General features: G+C 40.2%; 1 protein-coding gene across 1 annotated transcript in view; it reads left to right on the top strand.

Moving 5' to 3' along the window:
- The window catches only part of STPG2 (sperm tail PG-rich repeat containing 2), a 781,346-nt gene that overhangs the window by 132,482 nt on the left and 622,438 nt on the right, over positions 1 to 26,426 (top strand). The window contains exon 7 of the mRNA XM_089691642.1: positions 2,737 to 2,848. Coding sequence (XP_089547768.1) covers positions 2,737 to 2,848 — 112 coding nt within the window. The remainder of the gene's footprint in view (positions 1 to 2,736; positions 2,849 to 26,426) is intronic.

Below are 26,426 nucleotides of genomic sequence, written 5' to 3'. Positions count from 1 at the left end.
ATGTAAACTACAGCACACCTCCTTTATATATTATGTAGATAAGGAGAGGGGGAAGTGTTGTGTAGTCCATATCTAACAACACTTGTCCTCTATAGCTAGAATATGTTGAGTGAGTGTTGTCATCCTAGGACAGAATTAGTGGGGAAGATTTACTAAGACTGGTGCACTCAGAGTCTGGTGCAGCTTTGCATGGTAGCCAATCAGCTTCTAACTTCAGCGTGTTCAATTAAGCTGTAACAATAAAACCTGGAAGCACTGGTAGATTGCAATATATACAACATTTTAAGCAAATCTTCTTTAAAAAAAATGCATTGTCTAGTCATGTACTAATTGCAAATTCAAGTACAGATTATGTATTTTGCAGTTATCTTTAGCTTACTGCCATATTAACTGTACATTTTTGATAGGTATCTGCTAGTGTTTTGGATATTTAATGTGTGCGCGCATATATATATATATATATGTGTGTGTGTTTTATAGTGCAGGCAGTGTTCTGCATTTCTATTTTGGTGAAATACCATAGCTACGTAGCTCTGTAAACTGTATCAGATTGAGAAAACATGTTCATGCAGCTATGAATGTTGACTACCCTAATAAAAAGTCCTGACAACACATGCAGGTCAAGTGAATGTACACTCAAAGTCCTTTTAAAGGATTTCAAACACTAAATGACATTGTATTCTGCATTGTTATTAAGTAATAACACTAGGTACTATGGGGGGTGTTCAAGTCAAACCGGGACTTTTCATTTTACAGGTATAAAAAGGGATGCTGGTGTGGCAGTACTATTCACATTAGTAAGTGACTTATTACTGATAGGCAGCGCACATGTAGCTGGCCAGTCCAGAGACCATTAATCAAGATGGCAGACAAGAGTGTTAGTGTGTGCATGGAACAGCGTGTGGTGATGAAGTTTCTTGTGAACAAAGGAGTAAAACCTGCAGATATCTACAGAAGACTTCAGGCACAGTACGGTCATGAGACGCTCAGCCACAGTAAGAGGTATGAGTGGTGTAAACATTTCAAAACAGGCCATCCATCTGTCAGGGATGATCCCAGCAGTGGTGGTTCCCAGCCCACAGCAGTCATTCCTTTCATCATTTCACTCCGGAATCAAAATGATCATCAAAGTAGTGGAAGCACATTGACTTACCACCACCAAAAAAATGTCGAACAATTGCGTCTCCAGGTAATGTGATGGCAAGTGTTTTCTGGGACAAACATGGCTTTATTCATGTGGATTTTCTACCCCGTGGTGCCACTATCAACAGTGAATGTTACTGTCGTGTTCTGAGTGATATGCATATGAATCTGTGGAAAAAAATGGCCTGGGTTGATCACTGAGAGCATCTTCTGTCTCCAGGACAATACATAAGCTCATACTGCTCACTGCACTACGTGCACATTACAGCAACTCGGCTGTAAGGGGGATGTGGCAATACCCCCCAGCCTGGTTCTCGCTCCAAGTGATTTCCACCTGTTTAGTCCCCTAAAACAGATCCTCAGAGGTTAGCATTTCAGCACTGATGACGAAGCAAAGTAGGCTATCCTAGGATGGTTCAGTTGTACTGACAAATCTTTGTATGCCAAAGCTTTCTAGGCTTTAGTTAAATGCTGGCATAAATGTATAATTGTAGCAGGGGAGTATGTAGAAAAATAAATGCAGTTTCCACTTCTTGAAATTTTTTCTTTTATTATATAAACTCAAATGCACAAAACCCGGTTTGACGTGAACACCCCTTGTAATAATAAAAATAGGTACTTCCAATCGTGCTCATATGCACATCGCTGGATTGAGAGGGGGCTCCGGTGAGCATTAGCTGGGCTGTGTGGGGAGCAGCACACAGGAGGTTTTTTACCTTCATGCATAGAATGCATAAAGGTGAAAAACCTTCAGCCTTTGCAACCACTCTAAGAACCTGTACAAAGTTGAAGATCTTATAAAATTGTAAACTAGGTCTTATAAATTTTAAATTATATATCATATCATACCGTATAATATAATGTATATATATGATGTATTAATCTTATAAAATAGGTCTTATAAATCTTATAATCCCATAATCTTATAAAACATATCTTAAAAAAACTAAAAAAGTTAGGTTCACATTACTACATGTTGGGATTGTATGCGTTCCCAACACGCAGAGAAACACACTGCTCTGTAGCAGACACGTGGTGATGCCATTAATTCTTGATGGCACCCCCACCCATCAGCAAATATGTGTGTTTTTGCACTTGCCAAACCACATGGTGCCACAACATCTTGTAGTTCAGTGCGGCGCAATTAAAAAAAATGTGTTGGGGACTTGTTTCACCTGTGTTTCTTATGGGAAGGGCAGTCAATTGAAATAAATGGGCTGTCCTACACGAGGCATGCAGCTGCACACATGAACAGATGAACCAAGGCTAAATGCAACCTGCATCATTTTAGAAAGCAAAAAAGATTTGGGTTGATGTTGCCCTATTTGTTACTTTTTTGATTTTCTTATATTTTAAGCATGATGTGCCTTTAATAGAAGTAGCATTACAATTCGCATGTATCAGCAAATTCATTTACAGTAGACCTCAGTGACTGCATCCTTTAGTATAAGTGCGCAAGTCTCCATTAGTGAGTGATCTGGCCCCCATTAGAGCCTGTAAACATAAGGGGGAAAGGCTTTCTCTCTGTACTTGTTTAGATGTCTGTGCAATCTGAACTGCAGACTCATAAATCTTTCTTTGAACTTTCTAAAGGGAAAGTGCACTGCATTATGAGAATGTCAACTCCAAGAAGGAAGACAAGAAAAAATATGAGCCATTCATTCCACGCTATCACGAAGTAATCGTATTACAGGAAGAGAAGAAGGTAAAGTCAATTTGGCTGTTCATGGTACTGAAATACAATCATTAACTACGAGAGTGGAACTTGTGAATTCCAGGCCCATATTATTAGAAATAAACTTAAATAACTGCAACAAGGAAAGCACAACGCAAGTCGAAAAGTTTTTAAAAAGAAAAATATCAATCTGTAGTTTACTTGAAATGCATTCATTCTTAATTATCCCAGTAATATTCACTGATTTGTAGAATATGCAGAACACTGAGTTTGTACAAATGAACTAGGCCAGCATCTGCTTTAACATTTATTCTGCTAGATAGAGGCATACAATAATCTAAGCCAGTAATCTACCAAATGTGTGCATTCATTAAAAAAAAAATCATCTTTTATTGCAGTATATTTTATAAGAAAACATGGAAAGGCTTCAATAAGTTTGACATATATAGTAGTTAGGACACATAGGAATCTTATCTATTCCTTATCTTGTCTCCAGAGATATAAGGGTGCTCTGTGGGAGCCAATTTTACTGGGACAATTTGGAATATAGATTATGCATTATCTGAAATATAACACTTTTTCATGCCATCATCAAAAAATAGGCAGATTCTGTAATTTTGACAGACCTACGTTTCTGCAGCTTAACCACTCGAGCCCCCAGGAATTTGTCCCCCTAAATCCCCTTGAGTCCCAGAGCATTTTTTTGTTTTGGCTGTGTCTCGGTTTCACACATTATAACTTTTAGCTTTTTCAGCTTTCTCCAGCGTATTATACATCATTTTTTCTGAAATAGATAGGGATTTTTTATTGGTAGAAATGTGTATATATAATGTATATACTCTGTGTATGTGTATATACTGTATATATGTATATATATATATATATATATATATATATATATATATATATATATACACACACACACACACACACACACACAGTATTGCCAAAAGGCAATACGCTTTGCATTGCACTTGGTGATGTATGTAAGGCTTGGATGCAGCTGCTCAGCCATGGAAACCCATACCATGAAGCTCTCTATGCAATGTCGTTGTGCTAGTCTGAAGGCCACATGAAGTTTGGAGCTCTTTAGCTATTGACTTTGCAGACAGTTGGCGACTTCTGTACACTATGCGCTTCAGAATGCGCTGACCCCGCTCTGTCATTTTACGTGGCCTACCACTTCATGGCTGAGTTGCTGTTGTTCCCAGTTTCTTCTACTTTGTTACAATACCACTAAAAGTTTACCATGGAATATTTAGTAGCAAAGAAATTTCACAGATGTACTTATTGCGCAGGTGGCAACTTATCACGGTACCACGCTTGAATTCACTGAGCTCCTGAGAGCGACCCGTTCTTTCACAAATGTTTGTAGAAGCAGTCTGCATGCCTAGATGCTTGATTTTTTACACCTGTGGCCATGAAGGTGATTGGAACAACCAAATCCAGTGATTTGGAGGAGTGTCCCATTACTTTTGGCAATATAGTGTATATCTGGCTGAGGCTCAAAAGCTCTGCCTGATCCTCTGTAAAGACAGGAATTGCAATGACATCATTAGACTCCCGATGTAGATGTAATCCCTGCTGTTACACCTTCCCCTTGGCAGAGGAGATGCTGTTATCTTTTGAATTACAGAGATGAGGTCTTAAAAATTCAATTAGACTTTTCCCCTAAATGGTAAGGATTTTTAAAATGTTATTAAGTGGCTAGTGTTTTATGTAGGGGGGTGTAATAATGGGTGATTTTTTTTGCCTATCCCAGAGTTCTTCTTTAAGTGTATATTAAATGACTTTTAGTATTAAAACAAATGTTTGAAACATTAATACTCATTAACTGCTATTGTGCTTAATGCTTTAAATGTGTGTAAGCAACAAGGTACTCACTACATCAAGGGAGTATTCTATCTGTTCTATGTCAGAAGAGTTCTAATTTGCATTCTGTATTTTTTGCAGTGTTTGTCACATTTGGATGCACCAGTCATGTACTAATATATAGTATATGACAAGTGTGCACACATTCTGTGGAAGTTAAAGCTGAACTCTACCCATAATAGTTTCATAAAAGAACATACAGTACATTCCACATTAATAATTATGCTACCGAAATTAGTGTGTGCTGTAAATTGCCTCCGGCAATGCTTCTGTTTCTTCTTGCTGGCTTGCTAGGAGGCCACCATTTTGTTGAAGCCCAAAGCAGTCACTTCTGTGATGATCGTGGCGTCAGACCCCCAGCCCTTCTGACCAAACTTGTGACCAAAGGACTAGCCAATCTAAAACCGCAATGTCACGTGTGTAACAATGCCACGCCCAGCTGCACCCAGCACAACGATTTTCCAGCTAATGGACTACAATCGATGTACCGCTAGCCTGAGCGCGATTGTTACTGGGTCAGGTTAATTACGCAATTAACCCTTCACACTGCCACCACCTCCTTTTAATACAGAGAAAGAGGAAACTCAGAAATATCAGCAATAACACTATGATGGTTGAAATAATCGTCTGTATACCACTGTCACCGCAGGCAGGTTATACAGAGGGTTAAACACACACAGTAGCGCTCTTCAGCGGCATGAATTCATGTTTGCATTAAAGAGCTTTAGAAACAGTTCAACACTTTCAGAAAGTAAGATTTATTACTAAAAGGTCAAAAGGGTGCAATAAAAATATTTACAGAAAAAGATGTAGCCAATATATATATATATAAATATACAGAGAACAATAGCACAGCAAAGAGATAACAGAAAGGAGTTTAAAGGGTTAAAGTACTTGCCAGTCAGCTTTGGTTTAAGCAGCTTCAAGTTTCATAAGTCAAAAGGATTTCTTGTCTCTACTGTCAAGTTTCGATGTTAAAACAGGAGACTCTTCTTTTCTCTCTCACACACACCACTCCAAGCATACCAGTTTTTTTTCTAGGATCTCAGCAGGGTGTCTCCTTGCCAATTGCCTCATTTGGGGAGGGGTGTTGGGGCCGAGACCCAAGCTAGAACAAAAATCCCTCCTAGCTTATATTATGGCCCTTAACTTTTGCTCGGGGCATTTAGCAGCCGTGCCACTAGTAGATTAATAAATAATATGCAGACGCATCTGCGGAATGGTAAGATATGAAATATTCGCATGAATGGTTCAGGAGATATAATGTTCTGCTTTTCTATATATGCCAGCTAAGGGGTGTAACCTATCAGGATTCTTGTATCAAAGTGACCAATCGGAATATATGCCTGGATTTTATGTAAGTTCCTCATATTCCAAATATGAAATCATAGGGGAAAATGGATGTTGAATGTGGTGTCTAGTTTATTACTTCTCTGGAATGTCTTTGAACTCAGTGAAGGGCTTGGTTTACGCTTTTACGATATCCCAGATTGCACAATTAACAGACAGCAAGGCCCCAGCTCCGTTGGGGGTTCTATAGCTCGGAGCTCTCCTGCTGTGCTTAGGCTGCCTGTGACCCCTGTCATCACTCAGCCCACATGTCACTCCACAGCGAGGGAAGGGGGGAAATGATTGGAGGAGGCCTGCTTTGGGAGTGAGAAATGGTACAACATGGAAAATTCTTAACAAAATGGAGGTTTGTATCCACCTCTGGGTGCACGATTGCTACAACTTCCATACCAAGAACTCTCCCCATCTCCTTGGGATCAAAAACTATATGTCATATTCTCTAAATAAAATGTGTGCATTTCCAGCGTTGAATGTATGTCATGGTTCAGATAGAGAGAAAAGCTGCTATACAGTGGTGAAGTTCATAGCACTGCCACTGCTGATGGAGAAAAGAGAGAATATCAATAACATGTCTGATGAAGGGGTCCTGCAAGGCACCGAAAGTTGTTCTTGCTGTAACTATTTGATAGCTTATTAAAGGTTTGGACCCATATTGGTGATCCTCAGTGTGCTGGTGACATTTTTCTCCTCTTATCAGGGAGATAAGGTGCTATCCTTGTAAGTTTAACTCTTTTATGTCTCCCTGGCAGCAGAGTTTGTCCTATTACCTTTCCTGCTTTTCTGTTCTCTCTCTCCAATCTGTCATTCCCCGGCACAGTCTGTGTTATTCCTGTTGCTTCCTCCCCCCTCAGCAGCAGTAAATCTTGAGGCTGTTAGCAGATTGGCCTCTAGTGACTCACTGATTATTGACACAGTGCCAAGAATATAGATCAACTGAGGCTGTGCAGAGTAGGGTGAGACAGTGCATTACTGGATTCTAAACAGTATAGGTCTTTTTTTAATGTTTTACATACTGTAGCTATACCTGCAGAAATGACCAGCCTGAAGTGATTTGTCAGGTCTTCATTTTCTGACTAAAGTTCCACTTTAAGAAAGACGCTATAGTAACAGCCAACGATGTGGTAGGTTCACAGTTTTATACTATACTGTTACCAGTAATTAGAAATTCATTTAAATTGTGTAACCCCAAGGGCACTGGTAGAATTGTAGGAGACGCAAGCCTATCATACACAGCCCAAATTTTGGCTGAGCTGAAATTCGAGTTGTGGGTGGGCCTGTCCGAATCACATACCTTGACAAACCTTGATTAATATTGAGGGAGCCAGCAGGTAAATTGCCAGCTGAACAATGATGGCATCCTATGAGATGCTATCCCTGTTTGGGTATTCAGACAGCTGCAGGCACTGTGGCTGTCAGAATACAATAGTAGGCAGAGGGGATTCCTCCATCCATGCGGCATTTTATATGCATGTATAGCTAGCCTTAAATTGTTCAAAACAGTAGACAGAGGGTGTGTCCAAATAAGCTGGTGCAATATGAAAAAACTTACTGTAGTTGAGAGGAAAGATACATCTACATTTGTGTCACATATACCATGCTCTGTAATGGCACCTTATGTTGTACTGTTCTATATGTCTGTAATACGCTGCATTTGTCTGCATTCTTCGTTTTTCTTTCAATTTAAATAATTTTTTGCAAAAAAAAAAGGAAAATACAGATTGGGGATAAAAGAAAGACTTCCCACTCTTACCTTTCAGCACATAAAACAGAGCTAAAGGGTAACATGGGAAGACTTTCCCTCATTTTGAAATGAATGCTTATTCTGAAAAGGAGATTTAGCTTTAACCCTTTCGCTGCCAGGTCCATATGTTGTACAGACCTGACAGCGGGGGGGTTTTATACACAATCCGGTGGCTGCAACCACTGGGATTGTGTATAAAACTGACAGGCAGACTCCTGTCAGGCTGAAGCAGTCGGATAGCTGCGCTGTCACCTGATTGCTTCCACACACGCTAGTAGTGGCGCCTCTCCGCATGCGTGCCCCCATCTGCGGGCCCAGTGATGTATTTACCACAAGGCAAACAAGGCATTTGCCTAGGGAGGCATTTTTTAGGGGGGCAGTACTGCCCCCTGGAAGAAGGGACATATGCGGCATGGGGACCAGGTGGGATCCGAGCGAGGCTGCGGGCTGGTTGATGGTGTATGCAGAGCCCGATTATCGTTCCTAGGGATGTCCAGAGGTGTGAAGGTGAGTGTCTTTCTCTCTATTTCGCCAGGGGGGATATTAGTGGAAGGCTCTCTCGAGTGGGGGGATGGGGCAGGGGTGTTGTTAGTTACTGTCAGGCTCTCTCTGCGGGGGGGGGGCTGGTGTTGGTCGGTGTCAGGCTCTCTCCGCCGGGGAGGGGGGGGGTCTGATTTTTGTATTGTCTAGGGCAGCACAAAACCTGAATACACCACTGTGCAGGCCCATGGCTGACATGGCAGGTGCCGGCGGGTGGAGGGGAGAGAGCAGAGTGGACACATGTCTGCTCTTCTCCCCTTCTTGCTGTGACCCAGACAGCAAAGTGTATGACGCTTCCAGGTCAGCCTGTCACTTTCCCTGGCTAGAATAGCCTGGGAGGAATGTATTGCAATGCTATCTGCATTGCAATACATTTGTTGGAGCACAGAGGAGACATGCAGGTTCTTTTAGACCCTGCATATCTAATTAAAGAGAACCTGTCACCTAAAAATCATCACATAGGGGACTTTGTGTCCCCAATGTGATGAAAAAAACATAAGCAAAAAATATGTATTTTTTTAATTGCAAAAAAAAAAAATGATACACCCAAGCATATAACATAGCCCCTAAAGAAATTTAGAGCCCCCACAATATACACATGTACGAATGTAAATGCATGCGTTGGCGTGCCTATGCGTGAAAACATCTCTTGCTGTACACATGTTACATATCACCGTGTACATCAGAGTGAGAGAAATAATTCTAGCACAAGACCTCCTTGTAACAGTAAACTGATGACCTGCTTTTGAAGTGTTACCTATACAAAATATGGGGTACTGAAGTTTGTTGTCATTTCATGGACGCACACATTTTTAAGGTTTGACATGTTTGGTATCTATGTACTCGGTGTAACCTTAGAAATATGCATATGCATATCTTTGGTCATGTGGTCTCGCTCCCCTGTTTAAGCTAGCACCGCTGCAGGGGAGAGCAGGGAGCAATGAAAAAAGATTGTCCATTGAAGCCTATGGGTGACATCACCACTCCCAGGCAATACCAGCCGTTGTTGGAGCACTCTCTCCTCTCCTCTGCAGCCAGTGCTGACGGACACATGGGAGATCACGTGACCAGAGCAGTCTGAAATTAGTTAAATACACAGATCTTTCTTAGACAGGTTATAAAGCTTAGGTGTTAGGAGAGGGGAGTGGACAGTTTTAAGAGTAGTTAGGGTTATCCCAGAATTCCACTTTAAAGCGGTTGTAAACCCTCACATACACCCAGTGAAGTGATTGGCATCAGGTGATGCACAGAGTTGAAACAAATCCTCCTACATACAGTGAAGGAAATAAGTATTTGATCCCCTGCTGATTTTAAATGTTTGCCCACTCACAAAGAAATGATCAGTCTAAGAATCGAATGGTAGGTGTATTGTAACACTGAGAGACAGAATAGCAACAAGAAATGCATGTTTAACAAATTATGCACTGATTTGCATGTTCATGAGGGAAATAAGTATTTGATCCGCTATCATTCAGCAGGATTTCTGGCTACCATGTGTCTTTCATACAGGTAACAAGCTGAGATTATAAGCAGTCTCTTAAAGGGAGTGCTGCTAATCTCATTTTGTTACCTGTATAAAAGACACCTGTCCACAGGAGCAATCAAACAGTCAGATTCCAAACTCTCCACCATGGCAAAGACCAAAGAGCTGTCCAAGGATGTCAGGGACAAGATTGTAGACCTACACAAAGCTGGACTGGGCTACCAAACTATCGCAAGCAGCTTGGTGAGAAGGCGACAACAGTTGGTGCAATCATTCGCAAATGGAAGAAAGAACAAACAACTGTCAGTCTCCCTAGGTCTGGTGCACCATGCAAGGTCTCACCTTGTGGAGTGTCAATGATCATGAGAACAGTGAGGAATCATCCCAGAACTTGTCAATGATCTCCAGGCAGCTGGGACCACAGTTACCAAGCAAACAATTGGTAACACATTACACAGACAAAGATTGAAATCCTGCAGTGCCTGCAAGGTCCCTCTGCTCAAGAAAGCACATGTCCAGGCCCATCTGAAGTTTGCCACTGAACATCTGAATGATGCAGAGGAGGACTGGTTGAAAGTGTTGTGGTCAGATGAGACCAAAATCGAACTTTTTGGCATCAACTCAACTCGCCGTGTTTAGAGGAGAAGGAATGCTGCCTAAGACCCCAAGAACACCATTCCAACTGTCAAACATGGTGGTGGAAACATTCTGCTTTAGGGGTGTTTTTCTGCTAAGGGGACAGAACAACTGCATTGCATCAAAGGGACGATGGGCGGAGAAATGTACCATCAAATCTTGGGTGAGAACCTTCTTCCCTCAGCCAGGACATTGAAAATGGGTCATGGATGGGTGTTCCAGCATGACAATGACCCAAAACACACGGCCAAGGCAACAAAGGAGTGGCTTAAGAAGAAGCACATTAAGGTCCTGGAGTGGCCTAGCCAGTCTCCAGACCTTAATCCGATTGAAAATCTGTAGAGGGAGCTGAAAGTTTGAGTTTCCAAACATCAGCCACCAAACCTTAATGACTTGAAGAGGATCTGCCAAGAGGAGTGGGCCAAAATCCCTCCTGAGATGTGTGCAAACCTGGTGGCCAGCTACAGGAAACATCTGACCTCTTTGATTGCCAACAAGGGATTTGCCACCAAGTACTAAGTCATGTTTTGTGAAGGGGATCAAATACTTATTTCCCTCATGAACATGCAAATCAGTGCATAATTTATTAGACATGCATTTCTTTTGAATTTTTTGTTGCTATTCTGTCTCTATGTTACTATACACCTACCATTGAATTATTAGACTGATCGTTTCTTTGTGAGTGGGCAAACATTCAAAATCAGCAGGGGATCAAATACTTATTTCCTTTACTGTAAGTTGTACCTGTTCCTCTGCAGCCATCTTTCCCCTTCAAAGTGCAGAATTTACACAGGATCTCTCAACTCTGAAAAGCAGGGGGCAGGGAGCTGAAACTACAGTCAGTGAGGAGAGCTCTGAGAGCTGATTGGAGGGAAGGGACAGCCCCCTCCCCTTTCACACAGCACACAGGAACAAAGCTGAGACTTTTAATAAAAGACTGTGCCCTCTCCTGTCACCATTTTTCTCTTTTCAGGAGTTTTAGGAAAACTCTTCAGAAGTAACTGAGGAATATGCTTAGTTCATATTTCATGTCTGAGGTGTACAACCATTTTCAGAAGATCAGCAGAGTCTCTTATTTATAACCGGAGTGGTTTCAAATAGCATTCACCTTTATTCAATAAATGATAAAGCAAAGTGTAAGTGGCAGCAAACCACAGCAACCAATTTCCCCTTTTACTGATCTGACTATAATACACAGTAATTGCTATAGGTTATGGATTTGATATGATAATTGCTATTTGCCATGTATTCTGAAATACGTTTATATATGTAACTGTGCAATATAACTGCCAAAATGTAAGGCTCTCAGGTGTTTTTCATTGTAGAAGTATTTAGTTGTGAACTTTCTTAACATACCACTAGGTGGTAGCAGATTTCTACTTTGGTATTAATAAAGCAGACTTCATTTTTTATTCCTGTTCTGTAGACAAAGTAGTCATTTTTTTTCAGAGGAAGACTAAAAATCTATTTTTAAAGGGAAACTGACAAATACTAATTACAATATACAAGGAGTTGCGTTTTGCTAAAAGCCTATCACCATAAGAGGCTGATAAAGGGTGACACAATTATGTGCGAAGTAAACAGAGCTGTGACATTTTAATACTAATATCAACATGGAACCAGCACTTGTATAGTGTTTATGAGTTGTACTACAATGCATGTGAAGACCAGCTGTTCTTAAAGAATGTAAATAAAAGGTAATGACATATTTAATAAAATAATATACTATATCCTAGATTGAAAGCTCTGAGGAGCAGGGCCCTCCTATCCCTCTTGTATTGAACTGTATTTGCTGTATTGTTTCCCATTATATTGTAAAGCGCTGAGCAAACTGTTGGCGCTATATAAATCCTGTATAATAATAATATATACTCTTCTACCATTTATAAGGATACCAGGATTCACCAAGGAGTTCCACTGCTGTGGACATAAATCTAGACCAGGGGCGGACTGACCATTTGGGCACTTGGGCACTGCCCGAGGGCACGGGGTCAGTAGGGGGCCCCAAGAGATGCCCCTAGTACCTTTCATAGGCTTTTTTGGGTGTGGTGTGAGTGTAGGCAAGGACATGGGCCTCATGATTTCATATTGCCTGGGGCCCCCATGAGTTGTCAGTCCACCCCTGATCTAGACAGTCATACCATAGCTCTAGGTTGACACACTTGGTAGAACAAATCATGCGCAGCTTCAGAAATGCAAACAATTTTTGGACAGATGATTATCTGAAAATATGTGATGTTTTGCAGCAGAGCTGGAAAAGGCACAATTGGTACCTAAATCCAAAACAAAAATATAATTTACTGCAGCTTACCAGTCCTTAGACATGGTGGTTACATTCGTTTTTCCAGGCTCTTTTTTACCTTTTTTTTACTTGGTGATCCTACCAGTAACTGGTTTCTTTTCCTAGGGTGACAAAGCTCACTCAGTGTACTGTATCTATGAAGGAACAGTCTTGCCACCCTAGGACAGGATTGCAGAACACCTCTGTCCATCTCCTCTTCTCCATAGTATTAGAAGGGATGTATTCTATAGTTCACACAGAGAGCTGGTAATAGTGCTAACTGATAGCAGGCAGCAGAGACAGAGAGAAAAGGAGATTATCAGCTGATAGGATTTCTGTCAGGATCCATGGATATCTTTTGCATTTATGAATTAGATATAACAAAAAAACTTTCAACTGTATATCTAACAGACAAAAAAAAACCAAACAACATACAGAAAAGAGTATATAGTTCGATTTGCATACACTTAAAAGTATATGTATACCCTTGTTAAATAAGCCATTCAATTGAAACTAGAAACAAAAGACAAAACATTTATGTATACATATAAAAACATTATACATACATTTTCCCCCCTTTTTTATAACTGATCACATACCTTTTGTTCTCAACTGTATAAGGAGCTCATAGAACTGGGGGAGAAGAAACAACAGCACTCTGGTCTTCCCAGTAAATGGCTTTGCAAGGGAAGTGTGTGAGCACAAGTCTGATCAAGAGAGCAGGCTGAGTTCTCAGCTCAGCTAGAAAACTGACAACGCTTTGCTCTGCTGCCTAGTGTTGTTAGTTTTTAAAAGGAAAGCAGAAGGACTGGCAGGAAAACCACAGATTTCAAACAAAGGAAGCAGTACAAATAAAATAGGATACTTTTTCATACAAGTACATGGTACTGCAGACACATATCAAGAGTATGTGCCTGTGAAATCCACAAGACCAGATGTAAATGTAGTATCCTCCCGTGTCTTGTTCTGTCAATTTCCATTAAAAAAGTAAACTTTCTTGAAAATCCATTCACTTCTTCAGAAGATACTGATGAAGGTTATATTTATGCTATTTGAACTTTAGACCTACAGTGTTGTATACATGCTTCCTTTAGTGCTGCAAAACAGTATGAAGCATCCAGCAGCAAATTTATCTTGGGGGAGAATCGCAGAGGATATACAGTCAGGTCCATAAATATTGGGACATGGACACAATTCTAACATTTTTGGCTCTATACACCACCACATAGGATTTGAAATGAAACAAACAAGATGTACTTTAACTGCAGACTGTCAGCTTTAATTTGAGGGTATTTACATCCAAATCAGGTGAACGGTGTAGGAATTACAACAGTTTGCATATGTGCCTCCAACTTATTAAGGGACCAAAAGTAATGGGATAGAATAATAATCATAAATCAAACTTTCACTTTTTAATACTTGGTTGCAAATCCTTTGCAGTCAATTACAGCCTGAAGTCTGGAACGCACAGACATCAGCAGATGCTGGGTTTCATCCCTGGTGATGCTCTGCCAGGCCTCTACTGCAACTGTCTTCAGTTCCTGCTTGTTCTTGGGGCATTTTCCCTTCAGTTTTGTCTTCAGCAAGTGAAATGCATGCTCAATCGGATTCAGGTCAGGTGATTGACTTGGCCATTGCATAACATTCCACTTCTTTCCCTTAAAATACTCTTTGGTTGCTTTTGCAGTATGCTTTGGGTCATTGTCCATCTGCACTGTGAAGCGGCGTCCAATGAGTTCTGAAGCATTTGGCTGAATATGAGCAGATAATATTACTCGAAACACTTCAGAATTCATCCTGCTGCTTTTGTCAGCAGTCACATCATCAATAAATACAAGAGAACCAGTTCCTTTGGCAGCCATACATGCCCATGCCATGACACTACCACCACCATGCTTCACTGATGAGGTGGTATGCTTAGGATCATGAGCAGTTCCTTTCCTTCTCCATACTCTTCTCTTCCCATCACTCTGGTACAAGTTGATCTTGGTCTCATCTGTCCATAGGATGTTGTTCCAGAACTGTGAAGGCTTTTTTAGATGTCGTCTGGCAAACTCTAATCTGGCCTTCCTGTTTTTGAGACTCATCAATGGTTTACATCTTGTGGTGAACCCTCTGTATTCACTCTGGTGAAGTCTTCTCTTGATTGTTGACTTTGACACACATACACCTACCTCCTGGAGAGTGTTCTTGATCTGGCCAACTGTTGTGAAGGGTGTTTTCTTCACCAGGGAAAGAATTCTTCGGTCATCCACCACAGTTGTTTTCCGTGGTCTTCCGGGTCTTTTGGTGTTGCTGAGCTCACTTCCTTCTTTTTAAGAATGTTCCAAACAGTTGTTTTGGCCACGCCTAATGTTTTTGCTATCTCTCTGATGGGTTGGTTTTGTTTTTTCAGCCTAATGATGGCTTGCTTCACTGATAGTGACAGCTCTTTGGATCTCATCTTGAGAGTTGACAGCAACAGATTCCAAATGCAAATAGCACACTTGAAATGAACTCTGGACCTTTTATCTGCTTATTGTAATTGGGACAATGAGGGAATAACACATACCTGGCCATAGAACAGCTGAGAAGCCAATTGTCCCATTACGTTTGGTCCCTTAACAAGTAGGAGGCAGATATGCAAACTGTTGTAATTCCTACACCGTTCACCTGATTTGGATGTAAATACCCTCAAATTAAAGCTGACAGTCTGCAGTTAAAGCACATCTTGTTTGTTTCATTTCAAATCCATTGTGGTGGTGTATAGAGCCAAAAACGTTAGAATTGTGTCGATGTCCCAATATTTATGGACCTGACTGTAACAACATAGGACCACAATCATAACCCAGCAGCTCCTCTCTGTATAGGAAAGGGACTGCAGGGTCATCCACGGATTGTGGATTCATTCAACGGGGTATGATTGCGGTCCTATGTTGTTATATCCTCTTTAGTATGTCCCCAAGATAATTCTGCTGCTAGTTGCATCGTATTGTTTTGCCATACTAAAAGAAGCTTTTTTATAACATTGTACGTCTAATGTTCAAGTAACTTAAATATAACCTTCATCTGTATTCTCCTGAAGAAGTGAGTAGATTTTCACAAAACACATAAAAAGAGCACAGTCCTATTATAACACATTGCACTAAGCATAAATGATCGAGAATGACATAGGATTGTGGGCTGAAGTTGTTTTTTTTTGTAGACAATCCCATTATGATACACATTGCACTTAGCATATACATTATGGTAAATAAGACTTGACTGAGAACTGTGGGCTGAAGATGTCTTATTTTTGTGTTGCACAGTATATGGCCTATATAGTTTAATTTGTCTATGCATATGAAATGTTTTATTTTAATTTTTTTTTAATATTAGTCTTTAATGAAAAAGAATTTAAAGAACAATACAGGGAACATAGAAAATTCTACAATAATGCCAATCAGTCACAAAAAAAAAAATTTAGGCTTTAATTAATTATAGTATACTTTTTTTAATTGAAATTACCTTGTAGATCTTTATTGGGGTCCAACAGAATCCTAGTATATTGCAATTTGAAACATTAATGGTGGCACCCTTCCTGGAATGTGAATATCCACCATGAAGCTATTTTATTAATATAGATATATATTTTAATCTAGGTTTGTCTGGAGCCATTTTTCTTAACCTGTCAATGATCTCTAAGTAAATTCTATATAGTACCTGCAAAATATACTCATGAATATTCTTGAAGGACTCCTGTGAATTAACCCTGCATTGATTGTTCTGTTCTTCTAAATCAGAACATCAGACTTTAGGCCTACAAATGCTGCGATGAGACATTTTGTTTTATATAACACTGTTCTGTGTAGATTTATTGGTACCATTACAGTAAAGTGACTATATTTATGACTCCTCTAATGGACTGGGAATGTTGAACCCACATATTGCAGATGCAGATTGACTGTGACGAGAACCTCCTGCATACATTTCCAATATACATCAAAGGGTCACTTTGAACACTGTATATTAAGCTTGCCACATAGAATGTTCCTTAGAAACTATTGGTCCTGACCTACAGTTTCTCTAGTACAGGAGCCAAAAACATTTAAAGTAACGACTCAAGTGGATTTGAAAAATCACAGATGATTTATTTTACTTCCCAGCTCTGAAATGATTAAGAAACCTCATTTGTAGCTTTAGGCAATGGAACGCTTTTCAAGATCAGTTACTTCAAATCTCTATCAGTCTTTTTCATCCAGAAGAAAACCACTGACATTGCACAGAAGGGAAGCTTATTGCTGAATGATGTATCGCACAGGGTGGTAATGTGAGGTGCTGTGTTGACATTGGTTTGTGGCGCTGGTAAGCCTTTCGTTTATAGAATCAGTAAAATATGTAGATTAGCTCAGTCAAATTGGAAATTATGAAATAAGATACCAAACTTGCAGCTTTAAAACATAATATACGTTCTGTGCCTTTCATTTTCTTAGATATATTTAAAGGAACCCTGTATGTAGAAACAAACTATAACACTGACATTATGAGTTAGTAGTAGGCACCATCTTTGGCTTGCAGAGGACAATTAACAATTTGAAGTGCTTTCGCTGAACAACTGGAGCATTGGCATAGCATGTAGAGGTGCAATGAAACATATGCCATTATCCGGCCTTCTAAACTTACAGTATATAGCTCTTCTTGGAGCTCCTGGGATTGATTGGAGGTAATTTAGAGGCCTACTAACAATGATGTCTATTACAAATGTTTAAGGTCAATACATAGACTTTTTTCGGAATACAGGTACAACTTACTAACCCATTTTTTAAAAAATGTTGATATCAGCCTTGTATGTTCGTTTTTGGTCATAACTTTTAGATTGTTGCGTTAGGCAATAAAATAATTGTTTTTTAAATGTCCTTATTCTGTCATATGTGTCTGATTTCACCAAATGAGCTTGAGAGGGTGGTGCAAGAGGCATGGCTAAAATATATGGGTAGGCTCATGTGAGCTCAATACAGAAACATTGGGTGCTGGCCAGTTGCGGACTGACCATTTGGAAACCTGGGCACTGCCCGAGGGCCTGAGGTCAGTAGGGGGCCCCATGAGATGCCCCTGGTAGCTTTTTCATAGGCTTTTTTGAGTTTGGGCAAGGACACAGGGGCCCCATGATCCCCTATTGCCCGGGGGCCCCATGAGTTGTCAGTCCACCCCTGGTGCTGGCACAGGGTCCTGTAGTCCCAGTGGATGAGACTGCCATCATTGCTGTTAATTGTGGCAGGATCATCAGATATTAGTCATATCAAAACATTCCAAAAAATTATTATCTTCAGTAAACAAACACTGAAGCATTCTTCATTTTGTTTTTTGGCTTTGCATATACTTTAAGTCCATACATAAAATAACTGAATCAAAGAACATTGCAAGTAGAGCCTAAACATTAATTATTTGAAAATTTGAAAGATACATTAGAAACTTAGAAAATGCCTGAATTAAACATGTCAACACATGACTCATCTCTAATTTTTTCACTTTTTCAGCTGCAAAAGGTGAACTCACACTTTAATAGCCCACACTTTACGATTCTTTCATAGGATTTATTGGTGGAATAAAAATACACTTGCAAAGTTCAAAGTGTGAATATTTTTATGCTAAAATATTTCTTTGAAGGCCAGAGGCATCAGTCCATGTTCTTACTTTTTTCTGTAAACGTTTAATTGTAGTTATGTGTAACTGAAGGTTATTTAGAAAGTCATTGTGGCTGTAGTACGCCTCTCTTCTTCGTCTAATTTCCATTCTGGCATTGTGTCCCTTCCACTGAGTGAGGTAGTATTCTCTTCCTGTTTTCAGATCATTGTATACCTGTCATTTCATGCCAGCAGATATGTTACACAAGGGTATTTATCTCATACAAATTACAACATATCTCACACAAAAAGTGCATTTCCTATTTGTCACATCAAAGGTGCCCATACAGCTGCATATTCATTAAGGAGGTGGCTTGTTTTCTGCTGATGATTGCCTCTTGCATAGATACCCAAAATTATTCCTGTCTGATTTAGAAGCATTGTTTTGTTAGCCATATAATGATGCCTGTGATAGTTTAGTGCAGCTCATACACTTGGCACATGTGAATGTTCATTTGGCAAATGGTTTTATTCCCTTTTTAACAATAAACAGTATTAAGCTATGTGGGGGTTCTATTTTTGAGCTTCCTTATACATTATGGGGCCTATTATGATATTGAAGGAGGTGATGTGATTGTCTTCTTATTGTATGTGAACAAATTATGTTTGATACTTTTAATTTGGAAGTCACAACTATTGGTTTGTGCGATTGTAATTTGGTGGAGGTGCATAAGGTGATCAGGATTTGGATATCTTCATCACCACATGAGAAAGTTTGGATTTTTGGATTTCCACTGAATACTAAAGTTCCACCAGTATAAGCGAGGTGAGAGAGAAATAGGGCAGAGAGAGGGAAATAAAGACTGAAAGTGAAATAAAAGAAAAATATTTTTTTTTTCAGTTACGGGTGCCATTATGTAAAGGTAAGTGGGGTTGTGGGGTGTTGTTAACCCTAAACAGAAATCTTAATATCACTTACATTACTAAAGTAGCAAAATGGTCATATGAGAGTGAGAAGACAGTGCCTAATGAACATTTTTGCAATAGGAAGTGGTTCAAAACTGGGAAAAACTGGCCTTGCAATCAATAAGTATGTTCTCTCAGTTATGTTCTTCTTGCACATCTTAGTCTCCATCTTGTTTCTATACCACTAGGTTCTTTTGAACCTTTGCAGCTGCTAAACATCTGGATGAAATGCTGCACAGTCCCTGATGGATCTTGGAATAATTCACTGAAAACTGTTTTCTTTTTAGAAAGGCCAGGTCAGGAGTTTTCTACAGTTAGTCATATTACCAGATGGAATGCATATATATATATATGTGTGTGTGTGTGTGTGTGTGTTAGTGTACCATAAGCAAAGTAATACATGAATTAAAAACATATAGACAGGTATGCGAGCAGTTCCAGGTGCCTGAAAATAACTTCTGGTGTCAATTTGCTTCATAGAACTTTATTAAAAGTACGGTTTCACCTAACTTATTGTATTCATCTAATGGAAGGCCCAGATCATTTCCAGAACATACCTCTGAGGCTTCTTTGCTTTCCCCCACCCCATGCATAGGTACAGTAGATATGCAAATTTTAACTCAAACACTTCCCACAATGCTATGCATCTCTGATTATTCCTCTAGCATACCAACATCTAGCTGAAATTTGCATACAGAGTACCCTGAGCTCTGGAATCCCAGGGCATGCTTCTAGGCATATGTGTTTTTTAGTGACAGGTCCACTTGATGCGATTAAGAAAAATATGGTATGTGAAATGGCCATTGATTTAACATTAAAAGTTCACCTATTTTTAGGCCTCTACACAATTACAGGTTAAATAATTAACATGCGCTATCACTGATACTCCTGTGGGATTTGAAGTAGATAAATCCTGAATTAAACACATATTACATATTAGTAGCTTTACTGGATATGCCTATGGTTATATAAAATCCCTAAATGGTTGTTAACATATTTTTGTATGTCAGTTTGTCATTTTTATCCTGGGATTTTTATAATGTAAAATCTCTAGTTCCCTTGCATAGAGGATGACAAGTTGCTTTTCTTAATCCCTATGCATGAGTCATAAGGAAATAAAATGATTTGCCGAAAGTGACTAATAGTTGGACGTCAACTGACATTTTGTAGCCACCAGCCACTTCCATATCATGATGCATAGAACACGGATAGAGATAACTAGTGTGAAATATTGAGGAAAAAATGACTGTTTCATTTTATCTGGCAAAGTGTTGTGCGTTCCATGGAAAGATTTCATTCCAGTTGCATTGTGTTTTTGACCTTATCTCCAGCAGCTGTGTGATCATTCATTCCAGTGGACAGGGGTGTTTCAGAAGAATTAATTTCTGACATGTTACAGTAAAGTCATAGTACATCACTGAGCTAGAAAGTGACTCTGGCATATTCTCTAGGAATAGAAAAAGAATGCTTGTGAAGAATGAGAGTGTTAGAAAGTGAAAAAGATATCCCAGGAAGACAGATGATACGTAAAATTGCCCCTTCTTTATTTCAGGATAAACTCTTTTGGTTATCAATCAGTCAGAGGTGACAAAGAAGTGACCATTAGGTCCTTTCATTAACACTCTGTAGACTGGCAGCACAGGGTGACCCACATCTGTCTTCATTAGAAGGTTCCTATCTGCAAGTAGTGAACAGATGGGTCATTATTGCCTACATTGCCCTCTGGGCCTACCTAGAGGACAGGCAAAGTCATCCTGTGTAGGATACACATGTATAAGATACTTCATGCTGAGTAAAACACACGTTTAAATTAATAACGTGCTTTGTCACTGTGCTGGACTGTCCTTGCAAAAGTGTCCTTGGGTGGAGGACATAAAAAAAATTGTATGGAAATAAATAGAATGAAAGAAACTGTGACAACAATAGAAAGTAGTGAGTAAATAGCATAAAATGTCATGCAATTGTCTACAGGTTTTGTACTCTTTTAAGTACAGGCATGTTAGTATTCAGAAATTTCAATAATACACTCAATTAAAGCATATCAAAAGCTTTTTTACCTATCATCTATAACATAAAATGTAGTCTCCAATTCTGGTGTACCCTACATTTATAAAACTATATGGAACAGGCTTCAAAAAGGTACAAGGTGATATCTTGTAGGAAGCAGAAGATGCTTAAAGCAATTCCCCAGGTAGACATCTAAATACTAGTTAAAGTGAAACCTCACCCAAAAAAAGGGAAATTCTGCTCTTCCTCCTCCTCTTCCTCTCCTCTGACATATTTGGCACATATTTTTGGGGGGAAGGGGGGAGCGGTTTCACAGGTACTCTCTACTACTTTCACTCATATTGTCTAGGCAATCCAAGCGCAAGTTCTCCTCTCCCCTCCAGGCCCACATCCTTTTGGGACATGTCACAGGTCTCAGAAAGCTGCAGGACCATTCACAAAGCTTGTCCATGCACAGTGGACAGCCAGCTGTGAAGCTGCAAGGAGTCACAGCTGGCTGCCCACAGTTAACATATCGGTGCCAGGCACCGAAGACCAGTGAAGAAACTGGCATGGGTGAGGACAATGCTGGATTCCTGGTCAGGAGTGTGTCTTTTTATTAAAAGTCAGCAGCTATAGTATTTGTAGCTGCTGCCTTTTATTTTTTACAGAATGACTGAAGAACCGCAATAATGTATTTCTGTTTACTGTTTTAATAGCCAAAGGATTTGTAATCCTGTATAGCCAGTCTGGTGATTTAGACACACTTTTCACACTGCACAGCCAGACAGGGGACACGAATAGTCCCTTATTAAAGCTCATCTTGAAGAAAATTTTATGCTGTCCCATTTTCCTTACCCCCACCACAGTGTGTAAGAAAAAAACACTCTAATTTTTTTTCATACCTAAGTATGCTGTTATGACTTTCCATGATGCCTCTTTCTGGGTGCAGACCAGTGAGTAGGCACCACAGCCAAAGCCTGCTGCATACCAGTCTCTTGCCACCCTGTTATGATGTTATCACACTGCTAAAGTCTTCTGAGAGGTAGGAGGACTCTGCCATTGGACAGCCAAACAAAAGTGTCCTTTGTCATCCAGGCAGTGATGGGGGCACTTGAAGAAGGATCCTTCCACTCTGCCATGTGACTACAGATTCCGGTAAGTAAAAGGGGCTTTTAGGTAAATTTATAAACCCAGATATAAGTTAGAGGGGAACAGGAGTTAAAGGACAGTGAGGGAGGAGGTCATCTAACATGAATTTTAATCAATTCATATTGCTTATTTATCAAATAATTTTTCTATGTCACACCTTTGCCTTCAACCTCTTCATTGGTGAGTGAAACAGATTCATCATATCTTTCCAATAACTAGACACCTGACTCAGGAAGCAATAATGCTACAATGAGGGATGGTGCGGTGATTGTCCTGACTGCCAGAGGTGTGTGGTCACAAAATCAACAGGCCAAAATTACTAATGCTTTGATAGGGAAAACAGTTAACATATTTATTTTAACCTTGTATTTAACTGTTTGCCTGGAGTTCCACTTTAGGAAGTGAAGCTAAGCATTATGCACATATGGACTTTTTATGACCACTGCCATAAAATGTGAGAATAATATAAGTAATGATAGTATTAAGTATATGAATTATATTTTTTATTTGCCATTATGTTTATTTATATTAACATGTAGACTAATCTGTTGAGCAAAATTGACAGAGGGTTTTGCGCAAACTTTATATATTTTTACAGATTTCCTGAAGGGACAACGTACATGTTGTATGTTTTCACAACATTCTAGGTGCTCTTTAATGCTAGTTGCAATGACGGGCAGGACACCCCACTTCCTTGGTGCATGACCACCCAACATCAAAGTCTTCACAGTCTTTGCTAGCAAGCACCTGTCTCAGGGTCCCAGCACTTGGTTGAGGTACACACCTCAGAATGCAGAGGGAATTGATTTGTGTTAGCCTCACCTTCCTCTGTGCTCCTCATGCCGATGCTTGTGTTAGGCAAATGTTGGTAGCTGGAGACAAGCTCTTTCTAGGAAAGCAGCTGTCACATTGCTAGATTCAGTGTCAGGTGGCCATGTGGTGGGAAGTGAGGCAAACTGCTGCAAGTATTAAGTGCAGGGACGTAGAGAAACAAACACCTGCAGCAGCCTCCTAAAACTTCATTTCTCAGTTGGGTCTCAAGCCATTCTAATAGACAAGGCTTAGTTTTTTTGTTTTATTGCTGAAAGTTGCCCAACTTTTTTTGCCTTCTGTGTGTTCCTATTGACCATTGAGGCTGGCCATCATACTAATGAGCCAGGAGTAATGTGTGAGGCTTAATAGCAAGTTCTGACCCTACCTGGAAGTGTTGAAGCTTTGCCTGTCAGAATGGGCCAGTACTTGGCCTTGACATGAATGTTTGGGATGCTTCTAGATGCCTATTCTTCATACCCAGGGGCGGACTGACCAATTGGAAACTCAGGCACTGCCTGAGGGCCCGGGGTCAGTAGGGAGCCCCATGAGATGCCCTGGTACCTTTTTCATAGGCTTTTTTGAGTGTGGGCAAGGACACAGGGGCCCCATGATCCCCTATTGCCCAGGGGCCCCATGAGTTGTCAGTCCGCCCCTGTTCATACTTGTAGATGTTTATGCTCTTCCCTCCAGTAATAGAGGGTTCCATTCACTAAAGCAGATTGCATGCGGTATTTAGGTGACCTGACACGTTTTTCCCAAATATCAGATGCAATATGGTATTTACCTCAAAAAAGCAAAAACTCTCAGTAAACACCGCATAAAACAGCATTAAAATCAATTCACTAAAGTAAATAAATAAATGCATGTGGTAAAAAAAGTAGTGGTCCAGGCATGCAATAGTTAAGGAATCTGTTTTATTTTAGCTGGTTGTTGCTGGCATCCTTAACAACCAGTAAACAGCTGTCCTTAACAATCATGACTCATCTGCTGTCAGCGGGATACCCTGCTGACAGTAGAATGTAAGCAAAAGAATTGCCAGCATTAAAAAATAAAAATAAAATCAGTCTGGAGGCCGCTCCAAACCATACCAGGCCCTTCAGGCATGGATTTTGAGGGGAACCCCACACCAAATTTAAAGAAAAAAAATGGCTTGCTCCCCCCCTCAAATCCATAACAGATCCTGCAGCCTGAAAGGCCAGGAAAAGGGGGGTGGATGAGTGCCTCCCCTTTCCTGAAAAAATACTAGGCCACATGCCCTCAACATGAAGGGGGTGCTTTGGGGGAGGGGTGAATTTCAGCCGCTGACCCAAATGAAAAAAACAAAAACCTGACCTGCCCCAACGCTTGGCTCCCGCTGAATGACAGCTCCCACTGCTAATTAAACTAAGGGGCAGGACCACCCGATGACATCAATAAGTGACCTCACCCCCTAAGACATCATCGATCCATCATGCCTCCATGTTGAAGGCATGTGGCTTGATATGGTTCGAGGGGGGAGGAGGAACTGACTCGTCACCCCTTTCCTGGCCTGCTTAGATAAGGGTCTGGTATGGATTTTGGGGACCCCAAGCCATTTGTTTTTTAATTTTGGTGTGGAGTTCCATACCATACCGGAAAGGCCTGGTACAGATTGGGAGGAAGGGCATGCAGTTAAAAAATCCCATTTGTGCAAATATGTTTGAAAGAAAAAAGGGGTGCGGTTGCACTTAGGAAACAAATTAGTTAACATATATGTGAAAGAATTTAACTATATATAAAATACCTTCACACTGGTGCCCCACATAGATGTAAACTCACCGTCATTTCATGACCACCTATCTCTAGGTAAGTTACACTTGCCTTTTCGGACTATCCCAGTTTGCAATCCGGTCCTGATGGGCAATATTCCTTCGCCCTTATAACCGTGGTTGCTGGTAGTTACCAATAACTTTCCACTAGATCTGCAACAATGTTAGGCAACTCCTCTCCTCCACAGGCAGTATTTCATATTTTCAGCATAAATCAAAACAAAACCAGACATCCCACAGTGTAAAACTGTATAAAACTTTAATATGTGGTCAAACAATAGAAATGTCACTCACAAAAAAAGTGCCTTTCCTGGCACTAGGTGTATTCAGCTTTGTATATTATAAATTGGAATTAAGATGGCCGCCGCATTCCAGCATGTGTTCCAAATCCCAGAAGTGTCATCAGCGGAAGTTGTGTCATAAGCCCTCGACTAGGTTTGACCAATAGATGGTCCTCAGGAAGTACCAAATGAGGACGATCTATTGGTCGAAACTAGTCGAGGGCTTATGACACAACTTCCGCTGACGTCACTTCTGGGATTTGGAACAAATGCTGGAATGCGGCGGCCATCTTAATTACCATTCATAATATACGAAGCTGAATACACCTAGTGCCAGGAAAGGCAATTTTTTGTGAGTGACATTTCTATTGTTTGACCCCGTATTAAAGTTTTATACAGTTTTACACTGTGGGATGTCTGGTTTTGTTTTGATTTATGCTGAAAATATGAAATACTGGCTGTGGAGTAGAGGAGTTGCCTAACATTGATGCAGATCTAGTGGAAAGTTATTGGTTACTACCAGCAACAACAGTTATAAGGGCGAAGGAATATTGGCCATCAGGACTGGATTGCAAACTGGGATAGTCCGAAAAAGCGAGTGTGACTTACCTAGAGATAGGTGGTCATGGAATGACAGCGAGTTTACATCTATGTGGGGCACCAGTGTGAACACAGTGAAGCGCTTGTCATTTCAGTATGGAGTAACACCGTTAAAGATACAGCACCGTTGCACAAATTATTCACATGTTGGGACTGAATATTAATATTGTATTTGTATTTTGCTCTTTGTTATCACTTTAACTGCTAGGGCACTTATACCCCCTTCCTGCCCAGGCCAATTTCCAGCTTTCAGCACTTTCACTTTGAATGACAATTGCATGGTCAAACAACACTGTACCCATATGAAATCTTTATCATTTTTTTGTGACAGAGCTTTATTTTGTTGGTATTTAATCACCTCTGGGTTTTTATTTTTTCTTAAACAAACCAAAAACCACAGAAAATTTTGAAAAAAAAAATTTTCTTAGTTTTTGTTATAAAATGTTGTAAATAAGTGATTTTTCTCCTTCACTGATGTGCGCTAATGAGGCTGCACTGATGGGAACTGATAGGCTGCAGTGATGGACACTGATAGGTG

The sequence above is a fragment of the Staurois parvus genome, unplaced genomic scaffold (genome assembly GCF_062004578.1).
Source record: "Staurois parvus isolate SC_StPar_1 unplaced genomic scaffold, SC_StPar_1.0 ptg000566l, whole genome shotgun sequence".
In the NCBI taxonomy this organism is placed as follows: domain Eukaryota; kingdom Metazoa; phylum Chordata; class Amphibia; order Anura; family Ranidae; genus Staurois; species Staurois parvus.
This window is presented reverse-complemented; position numbering and strand designations above follow the sequence as displayed.